Below are 15,252 nucleotides of genomic sequence, written 5' to 3'. Positions count from 1 at the left end.
CTGGCTGGAAGCCAAGACCATATATCCTTACTCCCAGGAAGTTGAAATTGCACTGAGGTAGAGGAAAAAAGCAACTAAAGGATCATAAAGTAGAAAAAGACTAGAAATGTCATGATGTAAGTTAAATGTTTTAAAAGAACCCAAATTGTGAGAAGAGAAAACCGCACAGAGGAAAAAGCAAGCATAGAAATTATTGGCCGAACCCTGAACTGGAAGATGAGTATTTGCAGGCCAGCCAGCATCCAGACGCTGCCGTCTCCCACGCTCAGCCTCACAGCGTTCATACCGTTCCTGTGTCCCCTGCATTCTCTATGTCCTCCCAAGTATGTCACATGCACAGCAGGACACTTGCAACTACCTGAATGAGTCTCTATTAAGCAAAGATTCTGCCAATAGGTTTTTTAAAACTGAGTTAAATGTCCAAGTACGCTGTAATTTCTAAAACTCTTTGGTGTCCATTTGATTGAATTGCCATTGGAGAGAAGAACAGATGTGGCAGTAAGGGCCTCACTACCCTCATTCTCAGCGGCGTTGTAGTCAGGAACTCCGTCACTGCCCACCTGTCATTCCCGCTCTCTCCTTGCCGCCCCCACAGACATCTCCCCTCTCTCCCACTCATACGCACTCGTACAAGGACTCCATTCATTGTTGGAAAATCTCAGTGACTGTCGGGTGTTTGAGACTGAAAAGTAGTCATCTTCAACGAAATGTAGCAGACTATTTGTTTCTACAGACATTAGAAAACCAGGAGACTTTAAGAATACAAAGATTTCTCAGTGGTATCACTAACGATATAAAAGCTCGAAGTCCACCTTCCTCATTATCAAGCAACATATCCCAGTCGTGACAATTCTGCCTCTTCAGCCATAAGGGTCCACAGCTCCTATTCCACCTCTTTCTCTACTCCACGCCCTCCGCCCCCAGCACCAAGGCTCACGGTCTCCCCATCAGGGAAAACTTATTCCATTGCATAGATGCTTCGATCTTCTCCCTGTGTGTTAACCAGACACTTAAACTAAAAGGTGCACAGGATTCACTCAATCTGTATCCTCCAAATCCTTCCAAACTGTGTAGTTCCTTCATGGAAATACCACACGACTCCCTCTTGCACCTGTTATTAAATCTCCGTATTCTTGTTCAGAATTGTACTATAAAATACTCAGACATACAAACAAGCATAAAGGATGAGTAGCTACACCACTTCAGAGACTAACTGTTACTGTGTTAAAAACTCGAGTACAATTTTCATTACGGTCCTTTCCTTCCCCACTCCCGCTCCCAGAAATCACCACCACACCGACTGGTACGTTTACCATTCAAACTGTGTCTTCATATTTTACACATGTATGGACTGTAAAGAACACACAGAGAAATCCATTCATAGCCATAGTTTCTCGAGTTTTTAAACTTTAAATAAATACCTTCACACAGAGTCTTCACCAAACACCACCTTTAGGAGAATGATCCGCGTTGCTATACATAGGCTCCCAGCAATTACTTGCTACCGCAGGGCAGTGCGGGTGGCTTTTTTTTTTTTTTTAATATTTGAGTATTTTTTTATTGTTATTCAATTACAGTTGTATGCCTTTTCTCCCCATCCCTCCACCCCACCCCAGGTGAACCCACCTCCCTCCCCCCTCTCCACCCTCCCCCTTGGTTTTGTCCGTGTGTCCTTTATAGTAGTTCCTGTAATCCCCTCTACCCACTGTCCCCGCCCTGGCTATTGTTAGATTGTTCTTAACTTCAATGTCTCTGGTTATATTTTGTTTGCTTTTTTCTTCTATTGCTTATGTTCCAGTTAAAGGTGAGATCATATGGTATTTATCCCTCACTTCCTGGCTTATTTCACTTAGCATAATGCTCTCCAGTTTCACCCATGTTGTTGCAAAGGGTATAAGCTCCTTCTTTCTCTCTGCTGCATAGAATTCCATTGTGTAAATATACCATAGTTTTTGGATCCACTCGTTTGCTGATGGGCACTTCGGTTGCTTCCAGTACTTGCCTATTGTAAATTGTGCTGCAATGTTCATAGCAGCACAATTTACAATAGCGGGTGGCTTTTTATCGTTACAACACATCACAAAGTATTTATCAATCCTTCTGCCGATGAACAGTTAGCGTACCTCCACTTTTTCATTATACCAGCTAACGTAGGTTGTCCTTCATTGCCAAGTAATCTGTCTTTTCCCTCTCTCTGCTTTTAATGTCTTCTCTATGTCTGCTTTTAGCATCTTATCTTTCACTGACTTTGATATTCTAAAGTTTTATTTTGCTGAATTAAGGAATGGGTTTCTTCTATCTCTCCTGCTGGGGAAGACAGGAAAGATACCTTGGGATTCATTATGCTCCTAGGATCTAAGGATTCATGTCATTTATCATTTCTGAAAATTTATCAGTTTCTATTCCTTAAGTGTTGCTTCTTTCCTCTTCTTTCTATTGTTTTCTTTTGGAACATCTTTCAGATGCAGGTTAGAATTTCTAATCCCATCCGTTCCAATTACCTGCTGCTTTGCGAATAACCACTCCAGGGACTGGGAAGCAGAGACCGGTAGTTACAGACAGCACCGGAACGGCAGTCAATAATACTGTAATCACTGTACACAGGGCCAGGTGGGTGCTGGAAATATCAGGGGGAACACTGTCAAGTGTATGGTCGTCTAATCCCTCTGATTTACACCTGAACCTAAAACAAGATAACTGTGAATATAAATTATAATCAAAAACACTTTTAATTAAGAAAAACACTCCAAAACGTAGTAACAGTAACTCTTTGGTGGGTCAAGAATTCCGACAGGGCACAGCAGGGATGAACTATGTTCGCTCCAGGATATCTGGGACCTCAGCTGGCAATCACAAATAAATGGGAGTGACCCAAAGAGCTGGACTCTCCCTACGGCTTGGGACGCCTCAGAACCCCATAACCTCAGCGCAGTTGGGTTTCTTTCATGTCAGCTCAGGGCGCCAAGAACAACTGTTCCAGCAAATAAGGTAGAAGTTGTATAGCCTTTTACAGCTTAGCCTTGGAAGCTACATGATATGATTTACGCCATACTCTCAGTTAAAGCAGTCACAACCCTGACCAATTTCAAGGGCATGGACTGTGTCTCAGCTGGGAGTAGCATCAAAAACGGTGGTCCTTTTTCAAACTGCCACCGCATACCGCACATTTTAACTTCTCTTTCATATTTCCTAAATCTTTTGTCATTACTTCAGATTTGTCTAGTAGTTTGCTAATTCTCTTGACTGCCTAAACTGATGTTTAAACCATAAATAAAATCCTTAATGTGAAGATTAAAATGTTCATTCCTGAAATCTTTTTTGACAATCTCTTATTCTTCTACCATGTTTTAGACACAAATTTTATTGTTAAATGTTTGAAGCAAACATGTTTTGTACTCTGCAGTCAGTAATTCCATTTCCGAAGTACTGGAAACTAACTCCCTGCTCGCTGTTTTTGCCCAACTCCAGCTCCTGGTTACGTGTTTCCTGAGGCTGTGAACTCATGTTTGAGGACATTTTACCCAGGCAAGAAGCAAGGCGTACACTGAGGGTACCGCCCTCTAGCAGAACTGTTTGCTTTGCCAGGACAAGTCTTCTTGTCATCTCCCTTTGCTAACATGTAAATTTTTTTCTATTCTACCCAGTTACTGAAGGTGTAACCCTTCAAAAATGCCGTGTTTTCCATGGAGGTTTCAGTGCTAAGTCTGCTCTTGTCTAGGTCCTGTCTCCAGTACCCGTGCAGCTGCTAAAACTCAGACTGCGAGTTACCGAGCTGACACCTGCCCCCGAGGCAGCTACCACATCAGTCTCAGCTTACGCTCTGGTTTTCACTCTCCTCTTTATTTTCGCCCCCAGGAGACCCCTTACTTTCTAACAAGGTCAGCAATACATTTAAAAGGAAGTTTATTACATTAGATCTAGCATTTCTAACTGCTCTGTCCCGGGAGATTTTCCAGACTTTTTAGCTCTCAACCTTGCCAGAAATCGAAGTCCCTTCCTTTTGTTTTTATGTGGTCATTTCTAACACTCTTCCCTGCCCATTTCATTTGACCTAGAACCCATAAATTTGTCACATAGTACACAAAATATTTTCACTTGATCAGACCAGATTATTAAAAAATTGAGGTAGCTTGGTATATTTTAAATGACCAATCCTTAAAATTGAAAATCAAATAAGAATGTGGTAGTTTCGTATTAAATTTTTTGTCTTTATAAGCATATCAAGTTACACATAGTATAGTTATACCATAGGTTTTGCATCCCTTAAAAGTTACAAGAATGCATTAAAAGTCAAAGAGTAAAGTTTTCTGGCATTTTAAATAAATTCAAATGTAATACATTAGCATAAAGGATGAATGCTCTATCTTCCACTTGTAAAATGCTATTTCATAGTTTGACTGCAGCTCTCTCAAAGGGCGGAGGATGACCTGACATCAGATGTCTTTTCTGAGCCATGACCAGCCCTCATACAAGGTTCCCACGAATGCGCTAAACAGCATCCACTAGTTAGAGTTTGTGAAAGCGGAGGGGTCTCAAAGGACTGGGTTAAAAAAGCATGTTGTGCTGTTCAAACAATACAGGGGGTGGCAAAAGTAGGTTTCTAGTTGTAAGTGAATCACAGTTTGTTCTTGTATTATTACTTATTAATGATTGTGCTACTTTCCATACGAACCTCTGTAAAATGACTTTTGCACCAATCTCTACATCTTTAAAATAGCAAATGTGACTTTGTGACTTTCTAAATGATTTAGGACGGACTGCTAGACATATTTAAATGAACTTGGATGCATACTGTGATCATTTGCTCAATAATACGTTTTAATAAAAAAGAAAATTTTCTGTTTTCTAGGTATTTTTATATCATTTTTGGGTATTTAGATGTATAGGTAAAATACTCACCAGCTTTCCATATTTTCATGCTAATATAGATTACCTGATTTTTTCCCATGTGAATGTGTCAAAACAGTGAAGATATTTGAATAAAGCTAGCAAAATTGCATTCCTCAGTTCAGTAATACCTAAAATCTCATGCAGGTGCCCCAAAACCGGGGAAAAGAGGCAGTATGGTGTGCAGAGACTATAAAACTATATAATAGGGGCAGGGCTTTTAAATGAGGATTTTACTGGGCATTATTTTCACAATTCTAACTGTAAGTAATACTAAATTAGCGATTAGTGAAAGGATAATAATCACAATATTTATTTGATTCAAATGCTTCAGATATTAGTTATAATGGCTCAGATGAGCGAAATGCAAACCACTCATTCTTCTACTGCCAGCCTCTTGACAGTTTAATATATGCGCTAGATACCGAGCCCTGAGATAGGAACCAACACTGCATATGGAATTAACACACTGTGAGTTAAACTAAGTCAGATGCAGAATAAGCTGCAGACTAGCTGCTGATCAATCCTGCCCTAAGCTGAGCAATCGAGGAGAGCCAGCTTTGGAAGCAAGCCTGTTGACCTGGAAGAATGAGAAGCAACACTCAGAGATCTTACTCCCCTCATCTGCCCAATCACACTAACAGCACGCACCAGCTGGAATGAGCCACGTAACACACACTCACAGGGGAGAAGGGCAGAGGCTCCACAAACAATGTTAGAGTCACACTGCTCAGAAAACCGGGCTGGGAAGGGCAGTCTTTCAAAGGGGCCCTCACACCTTTCCCCCTTCACAGAATTGAGAAAGTCTCTGCGAGACCAAAACACCAACGTGTTTAAAGAAAGTCATTTCGTGGTGTTCAGCACGAGGTGGGGGGCCCACAGAACCCTTTGCCCCCTGTGGACCAACTCCTGTCCTTTCAAAGCCTGCACAGGTGCTGGAGAAAATAATGTGTTGCAGGGCCCAGCAGGTGTAGCTTTTGAGTCATTCGGACTGAGAAGCTCAGACCCAATGAGGGGTAAAGGGGGCGGATGGTAAACACGACTTCACATCTGGCACAGCACTCGCAGGCAGGGGAATCAGCTGGCTCGTGAGGCAGCTCTGCGAACGCCCCCCTGCTGTGAGGCCACGCCTGGTTAGCTGGGTGTTTCTTAGCAAGCGAGGCCTGCAGCTGGCACAGCAGTTCTCAGAAACAGGGCAACTGTTGGTTTGTAGGACTGTAAGAATCTGTTACCAGTGTCTCACTTTCCTCATCCATAAAATGAGAGTAACAACAGTGCCTACCTCACAGGTTGTAAGTTTCAGTTGTAAGAATTAAATAAATTAATATATGCTAAGTCCTTAAAACAGTGTTAGATTTATGCCATTCTTAATTATTACTGTTCTTACAGTATTATTATCTTTATCATGTTTAACAGACAATTTGTTTTCCTGACTTCTATACCACATATACTACTTGTAAATTTTTATATTTTTTATGAGTGTCCATCTCAACCATTCTAATAAAACATTCCTCCCTCATAATAAATGGAAAAGTATGTGTTAATGTACGTATTTTTAAATGAACATCAGAATAAAGAAAAAGTAAAAGCAGATATGCCAGAAGAAAACTGTCCAATGACAATGTGTAATAAAATAATTTTTCTTAAAAAGGCAATAAAAGAAATGACATCAAAATTTTTATCTGGTAGCAAAATTTGATCATCTTAACCAAATTTTTATTTATACAGACTTTATTGTATACAACTAAATATAATAGTACATAGCATATCACTTCTTTTGAATAAAGTTCTTACATACTTGTATACTTCCCATGCCCTATTTTTAACTATTACTTTGAAGTGATTGCATGCTTACAGAAGAGTTGCAGACAGCTCAGAGTTCCTGTCTACACCTCCCCGCTTCCCCTTGTGTAGCCATGACATAATTACCAAAACTAAAAAGTTAACATCGGTACAGTCCCATTAACTTAACTACAGACTTTATTCTGAGTTCCCAGTTTTTTCACTAATGTCCTCTTTCCGCTCCAGGGTCTAACCCTTGCCGTCACATTAAATTTAGTTATGTCTTAGTCTCCTTCAATCTGTGAGAGTCCCTCATGATTTGTCTTTCATAATTTCAAAACTTTTGAAGAGTACTCGCTCGCCAATTCTTTTGTTTCTCTGATGTTTTCCCAGAATTAGACTGCAGTTACGGACTTCGGGGAAGACTGTCAAGAGGGAAAGTGCCTTTCTCACCGCATCACATCAGGGGATATACAGTGTCAGTGTGTCTCATTACTGGTGATGTAAACTCTGACACTCTCAAGGTGCTACCAGGTTTCCCCACCACTGGAAGTCACTCTTCTTCCTTATCCAGACACTGCAGTAGTTGGTTCGAGTCACTGGGTCCCGCCCATACTCTCAGGCAGGGAAATGAGGCTTTGCCTCTTCGAGGGACAGGTGTTGAAACACTTGTGGGTGTAGGTTAAACCACCATGATGATTAATAAATATTTTGGGAGTGATCCTTTGAGGCAGTATGAATATCCTGTTTCTCTAATGTACATGTTTTCAAAAGACACTTTTACATACACCATTTCCTTTGATCTTCATAAGAACCCTACTTGATAATAAATAAGCCTGAAGAAGATGGACAGAACTCACTGTAAGTGAAGGGTAGATTCCCAAGTTCATGCTAAAATTGCAAACCCACATGGCAATGCTAATTTTGGTGCTCAGAATCAGCACTGGTAGATTTCACCGTCCAAACAGCAAATGAGTACATACAGTGAGGGGCATTCCATTCATTCAGATTAACTCACTTTGCTGCAGACTAAATTTGAATAGTAGAACAAAAAGAAGAGGTTTGGGCTAGGAGACAATTATCTTCTGGAGGGTGGGCCCCTTCTACTACAGGCTTCCTCAGATAGGTGAGTGTTCTAGGAACCCATCTGTATCAGTGGACCAACTGGCGTTGTTGTGAGAGGCTGTGTTCAGCTTCAGTGAAAATTTTTTTTTAGACTCTTTCAATGCATTTGCCCATTTCATGATGGGTGATTTAGGAGCGCACCTGCCCACACTACATGGAGTGTTGAGCAGTTTTTGACCAAAAATGTCATGAACCCCCAAGCCCCACCCTCCCTATTTACCTGATTTCCTCCCCAGGGACATTTTTTTGTTTCCCCAATGAAAAAAGTCCTCAAAGGGAAACATTTTGCTGATGTGGAAGAGGTGAAACAAAAGATGCCAGAAGCACTAAAAGGCATCAATATTGACAAGTTCAAACTGTTTTGAGCAGTGGAAAAGAACGTCTCAATAGTTATATTGCATTGCATCAAATGGAGAGTACTTTCAAGGTGACTGAAATTTAAACATGTAAGAATAAACACATAATTTTTTATAAATCAATTTTGGTTTTTTGGGTGACCCCTCATATGTACAAAATCACCATTGTCCTTCTAACTCGAGTTGTTTACTGACGTAAGAATGTCTATTTGACTCTATTTTTCTATAAAATAAACTAGACTGTGGACTAATTAATTCTTCATAGAAGCCACAATTTCAATGGAGGATATAGTGTAGGCTTAAGACTATGATATAGTATTTTTTTTTAATCCTCGGCCAAGGATATGTTTATTGACTTGAAAGAGAGAGAGACAGAGACATCAGTGTGAGGGAGAAACACCGATCGTTTGCCTCCCACATGCACCAGGATCAGGGATCGAACTCACCTACGTATGTGCCCTGACAGGAAATTGAACCCACAACCTTTTGGTGTATGGGACAATGCTCCAACAAATTCAGCCACCCTGCCAGGGCAAGACTAAGATACAGTTTAAGATAAACCTATTTCCTAATTGTTGAATTACACTTCATTCATTCTTTAAAATTTTTAGCAAATATCTTTAGTTTATACCATTTATACTTGAAAGTTCATAACATTTAAATTCTAAAAAACAAAAAAAGTCTAAGTTATTTTGTATACAATTAGATAATATTTATGAAGCACTTTCACATGTAATTCCTCATTCAATCCTTTCAACCACATGGTGAGATAAACAGAAAAAACAACCTTGTTTCGTTTCTTTTTACAGATGACTTCTGAAGGCTGCAGTGGTTTACCTAAGACCAAAGTATCTAGCAACTGGTGGAGTTAGAACTTGAAACTAAGTTGAAATACACAACTTGTGGCCTAAACACATGCATATTCACTCTGCTTATTTGAATAGGAACTTGTCCAAGCACACTTGGATGTAACAGATTATTTCTTCTAGTCAAAATGCATCCTTGGATACAGAACTATTGACACTTTTTAAAAATCACATCTTTTTCAAATTATAAAACATATGCTCATTGAATGAAAACAAAAAAATATAGAAAAAAAAAGAGAAATAGTTATCCCTGGGCAGCAGGAAAAATGAATGCCCAGGGATAACTATGTTTATTATTTATTATATTACCTCCTAGTAATATTTCAGATCATATTATGGTTAAGATCATATTATGTATGTAATTTCATAGTCACTTGAAACATACATACTTCTCTTTGCTAAGAAAAGCTCTCTGTGGACATAACTGTGGCCTACCACTCATAAAAGCAGAAAACAGATATTTGCGGCACACACGCCAGTCCCTGTTCTCACACGGATGAACTCGGACTTCCCCTCTGCCCTGCCAGGTGGGCGCCACTGAGTCCATCTCACAGAACAGGAAAGAGATTTAGTGGCCCTGTAATTTACTTAGTCTTCTCGCTATTTCCTGATGTTTAGGTTGCTTACCATTTACACAACTTACACAGGGCTGATGTTGAGCTCCTACTCTGCATATATTAACATAAATGTGTGCTGGCTCGCCTAGAACTGTGGGCGAAGTATATGAGAAGTGAAGCAGTCTTTATTAGATATTGTTGAATAAATGGCACCAAAATAAAAGGTAATAAAAATCAAGGCTGCCTTCATGGTTTCAAACACCTTGGACCGCCTACATAGCACCGACTGCAAGGCTCACGGCCAGGAACCCACTAACTCACGCTGCCTGAAGAACAGTGGGAAGGGACGCTGTCCCTTGCCCTCCACATCTAACACGGGGCGGGGCGGTTTCGGTGAAGGAAACTGTGACACCGACACACGGAAGGGCAGGTACAGCGTCCGTGCACAGCCAGCTACGTCAGAAAATACCGCGAGTAACTGCTCCTGCCTGGCAGGCCACACTGCCTTTCAGTCTGGAAGTCAAATAAAGCATCTAACCTCACCATACCCCTATAAACTAGCGTGGGAAAACTCCAGTCCCTGCACTGACAACACTGAGTGTGAGCTGGGGCCCAGTGAATGGGGAAGCTTGCCCGGCCACTGCCCGTTTGGAATTGGTTACTGGAATAAGCAGGTGTCCTGTTTTGCCGTAAATACAGCCTTTCTTTCCTGCTGCAGATACAGAGAACATTTCTTTTTAAATTGAAAACAATTTCCCCTGCAAAGCAAGCCTCCATCATTCGAAGATACCTGCAGCTGACATTCCCTTTACAACAGAAGGAAACCTGATGCTCCCCACCGTCTAATTTCTCTAAGCTACAGCCATTGATTCTTTGTAAGTTTATTTATTCAAAACAACAGCACAAACAATTCTTTTTCTTGGGTCAGCAGCTTACTGAATTAGCATCAATCATCAAAGGAGACAGGGCTGAAAGGAAGATGGAAGCCCATTTTCTCAGAGATTGATTTTTTTAAGCCAAAACACACAGGCACAGGCAGAAGGCTGTTCAGCTTCGAAAAGGTTCAACTTGGAAGGCACAGCCCCAAAACTGGGCACTCACAGGACTGACCAGGTTCCTTGAAATCTTAAGATTTTTTTTAATCACTTAAATTCCTTTTTTGATGGTCTGTGAGAGTTTGATTACTTCTGTATATAAAGCCCACCTGAATAGCTAAAAACAAGGGGAGGGGAAGTTCCAAAGGAGCATGAGTAAATCAATGTTGTTGTTTATTATAATGATTTTCTAATGGCTTTTCTACTCCCTTTACTTCCTTTGATGTATTTAAAGTGAGAAAAGTTCATCAAAGACTGCTGTGGTTAGAGGCTTAAGTGTATTTAAATAACTACCTTTGGCACGTTTGAAAGGTGATTTGCTCCATAGGTCGTAGCAAAATTATTCTTCGAAAACCTTGATTTGCGTCTTGCTAGAAATCAGCTCAATTACTGTTCCTTACAAGGTGGGGGTAGAGCTCTTGCCTGTAGATGAAGTCAGAAGGGGCGGTACTGCTAAGACGGCTCTGAGAACTGCAAGGAGAGTCATTGGTTTGTATCCACCTTACATCCTGTCAGGTCAGGGGACTGTGTTTCCTTCCTGTGGCTTTTCTTGAGACTTAGGTAAGGTGGGGAATGCATTAGACCAAACAAGCATGTATAAACTACTAGCCTGCTAAATTCTTTACACTAGCTATTTTGAAACATTTGCCACATTGTTAAACCAACTTTAGGAGAAAATGTGGGATTTGCCACTTAGGATTCAAGTAAATGAAGAAAAACGGGAGGAAAAAAGTCCCAGATGCCTGATTGGGTTGGCAGAGACAACCGTGTGTTATCACCATTTTCTCTCAAATTGAGGCAAAATCACTTCAGTTAAGAATTTGATATCAAAGTCATCAATCACCCTCTTGCCTGAGAACGCAGCAGAAACATCCATTTGTTCTCCAAATGGAAACAGATTTTTAGCTTCTAATTCACAGGATTATGCTGGGCAATAAAGGCCGTTCCTTGAAAGGGAGAAAATAAATCAATTAATTAAATAAAGTCAATAAGTATAAAGGACTATCACCTGTTTTTTTAAAAAAAGACACACTTAACAATGAGATGTTATAATTTGCTAACCATTCTAAACTTCCCTGTCCGTTTACTTCCACACTTAGCCCACAGACATGAGCCAACTCACGCTGTACTTCATGTGCTGTGCTATCATCTCTGGCCACTTCCGAGCAACCGCTCAGCTTCAGCACTCTGTACGATGCTGTACAATGAGAACATGCCAAGTCTCGGAGAAGCACAGGCCCGCCACAGATAGCGACTAGCAACACCAAGAGTTCTAAAGCAGTGTGGTTAACAAAGAGCCTCTACCATTCTCTGAGGAGAAGGCGGGATTCAAGTGAAGCCACAACGCTCCCCGGGGCCAGGCCCAGGGCGTGCGCCCGAGGCTTCAGTAGAAGCTGCTGGAACAGCAGGCCCCTCGCTCTGTCTTGAGTGGTTCCGCGTGAACATCACTGATGAGAAGAAGTCTCAGAGGCCTTCAGAGCATTAACGGTGCCAGGGAAGGGCAACTGACCACAATCAGATCTAGGAGGGGACCTTAAAGACGGCATTTTGTGAGTAAGTGAAAACTCATGATTTAGAATGAAGGCTACAAAAGAAAAAAAAAAGCTTTGTAAAATTCTGAAAAAAATTTGCCTAAAATTTTCAAAATGCTGCATTTGCTTCCAGCAAAAGGGTTCCTCTCCGAAAGTACAATCTGTGGGAGACAAGCCTCAGACTTACAGGGGCAGTGGGTGAAACAGCCTGCTTTTCTGAAGTTGTGAGTGTTGGACGAAAAAAAAAAAAAAACACTCCAAGGCAACTGGATTTATTAATAAATGACAGACCTGAAATATTTTAACAAAACATAAGTCTTGAGATTGGTTTGAACATACAAAGTATAGCCAGAAAAATAAAAAAATAAGATCTCTCTGTGAAAGAAGACCAACTGGGCAGGAAGAGAGAGGGTAGGGGACATCAAGAGCTGTTTTGGTGACATGTGGAAATTTAACAGGGAGGAAAAAACCAACAAAAAACAAGAGAATGAGACCCAGCACGCGACTAAATTTGTGACCTCCAAAAAATAAAATAATTTCAAAATAAACATAACCTTGAGCAATTGGTTGCTTTAATAAAAGGGTCAGCATGAGGGAAACGGTTGGGAGTAAATTGCCTTAAATTATTTCCCTGTGAGTGAACGAACACACAGCGTAATAACCTGTGAAGAGAGTATTTCTGGACTTACATTGTATTTTGCAAGCAAAGTGGGAAATTGAGAATTACTGAACCTTGCTTAAGTTATTCTCCAAATGAGTGTTTCACTTGGTTAACTAAGGTTCCACGTTTTAGAACTGGAGGCAGCATGTGGAATAAAGCAGTCCCTCAGCAAATCTGTTACACGGGATGAAGTCTAACCAACGGAGGCCATTTGAATATATAACAGACAGCACCATTTTTTTTAGGTAAGATCTCTTAGGTTGATCTTATCTACCTATGTATGTTCCATGGCCTAGACTCGACTCCAAGTGACCCTGTGGATGAGTGACATCCCCAATGTCCTGTCCTCACCAGCTGTGCCCGGCTCCTGCCGACTGCTGCCTATGGCTTCTTTTAGAGTCAGGCCATCTCAGATTTGGCCTTCCTCTTCTCCTGCTGCCTTCTGTGTTCCCTGCGTTACTGTCTTTCCCAAAGACCCTGCCTTCTCAGGATGTGCCCAAAGTAGGACAGCTTCGGTTTCATCATTTTTGCCTGTCTGTCTGTCTGTCTATCAATCAAACAGCTTTACTGTGATGTGATTTCCATTCCATAAGGTTCAACCTTTTTTAGATTATTCTTTTTTAAAAAAAATCCTCACTCAAGGATACGTTTATTGATTTTAGAGAGACAGAAGAAGAGAAACATCAATGTGAGAGAGAAACATCAGTCAGTTGCCTCCCATACATCCCCTGACAGGGGATCAAACAAACCTGCAACCCATGTATGTGTCCTGACTGGGAATCAAACCTGTAACCTTTTGGTGTAGAGGACGATGCTCCAACCAACTGAGCCACCATGCCAGGGCTTAGGTTATCTGTAACTTTAACAAATACAGAAGAAAACTAAGTCTTTTTAAAAACAGTCAGTGAGAGTTTGCGGTGCAATTGCAGGGATGCGTTTTTCGCCCAGTACACTGCTAAACCCATCACAGGACATGGAATAAACATTCTAATTCACCAAGTAATGCAGGCTCTCTAAAATATATCCACCTACTATGACAGAAAAATAAACTACACAAAACCTTTCACTTAAAATTAAAGAGAACAAAATCTGAAGCCATCTATTCCGATGCTACTCAGCAGACAGGGAAGGGTTTCAGAGTGACTGCTTTAGTGAGTGGCTTTGCGGGGGCAGGGGAAGGTTTCCACTCACCTCTGTGACCCTCAAGGTGCTGAGTATAGCTCTTTGCACACGGTGAGCATTTAAGAAATATCTGCTATATTAAACTAAAGAGTGAAGGAAGCTGCAATATAGGAAAAAAGGAAAACACAAAATAAAAAAAGAGAGAGAGAGAGAAGCAAATTAAAAACACAGGCCTGTAATTCTAAACTGAAGCTTTGGAATTTTCTATGTATGGTTGACAAGTTAGATGCCAGTCTTGTTTGTTTTTTTTTGGAAATGCATGCAATACACTTGACATATGAGAAAATCTACTATTTATCCCTTGTGGGGAGATTAGTATGGCCCTGAAAAATATGGAAGTGTCTAAAGAAGAAATCACGGAACAAATCAAGCCCAGTAAATCACTTGGATATAGCACTTTGACTGTAAGTCATTAGTATTTGGTAGAAAGCTTGTGGAATGACAAAGACAAGGAGATTTGTCATTTGTCCTAGAAAAAGCAACACATCTTAACCACAACAAAGATGTCAATAAGAATCTTTTAATTCTCTTTTTTTTATAGAAGTTAAAAATGAGAGTCAAGGGATAAGAATTACTAAACAAGTTAGTTTTATTTCATGCACAGGCAAATGAAACAGAATAATACTCTTAAAGAAAAGACAGATATTAGCATTATAAACAAAAAAGACTGTCTGAATAAAACAGGCAAGAACTCCAAGTCTTCGAAATTTATCTCTTCATTCGTACTCATTCATAGTCTCTCTTTCTCTCTTTCACATTTACTGTATTTTCATATCTCCAAATAATAATTATAGGACTTTTTCAAAAACATTCTATAATATACATAAGAAACTCCTCTTGCAAATAAAAAGTCTTAATCATAATCTTCAATAATGAAAATGATCTGGAAAGCAAATAGTTCAAGGGATCAAGGGTATACATACTTAAATATTACATAGCTATCTAATTGCCGATCATTAATATATTTACTCCATAATGCCTAAAGGGAAATTAATGAATCACAGAAAGTACAGCACCCTCCCTCCACTTTGTAGACATCAGGTCACATTATACACACTGTATTCGGTCCTGGCTCCTGCACATATAAAAGGTAACACTCTACTAGAGAATAAGGACAATCCTACTACTTAGAAGAGAGAACTGTTGAAGAACTAGGACTATTCAGCCTGGACCTGAGGCTACTGTGACCAATCCGTTTAATGGTCGTCCC

General features: G+C 40.4%; 1 protein-coding gene across 4 annotated transcripts in view; it reads right to left on the bottom strand.

Moving 5' to 3' along the window:
• EXOC4 (exocyst complex component 4) overlaps window positions 1–15,252 on the bottom strand; it is a 672,527-nt gene that overhangs the window by 313,323 nt on the left and 343,952 nt on the right. The window contains exon 11 of one of the 4 annotated variants that reach the window (XM_045191093.3): window positions 1,719–2,617. The exons of the other annotated variants lie outside the window; for them this stretch is intronic. Coding sequence (XP_045047028.2) covers window positions 2,479–2,617 — 139 coding nt within the window. The 3' untranslated portion in view covers window positions 1,719–2,478. Of the gene's footprint in view, window positions 1–1,718; window positions 2,618–15,252 lie in introns of those variants that run through there. 4 annotated transcript variants of the gene reach the window in all.

Source organism: Desmodus rotundus, chromosome 6, assembly GCF_022682495.2.
Source record: "Desmodus rotundus isolate HL8 chromosome 6, HLdesRot8A.1, whole genome shotgun sequence".
NCBI lineage: Eukaryota > Metazoa > Chordata > Mammalia > Chiroptera > Phyllostomidae > Desmodus > Desmodus rotundus.
Note: the sequence above shows the minus strand (reverse complement) of the source record. Positions and strands in the feature narration are given on the sequence as shown.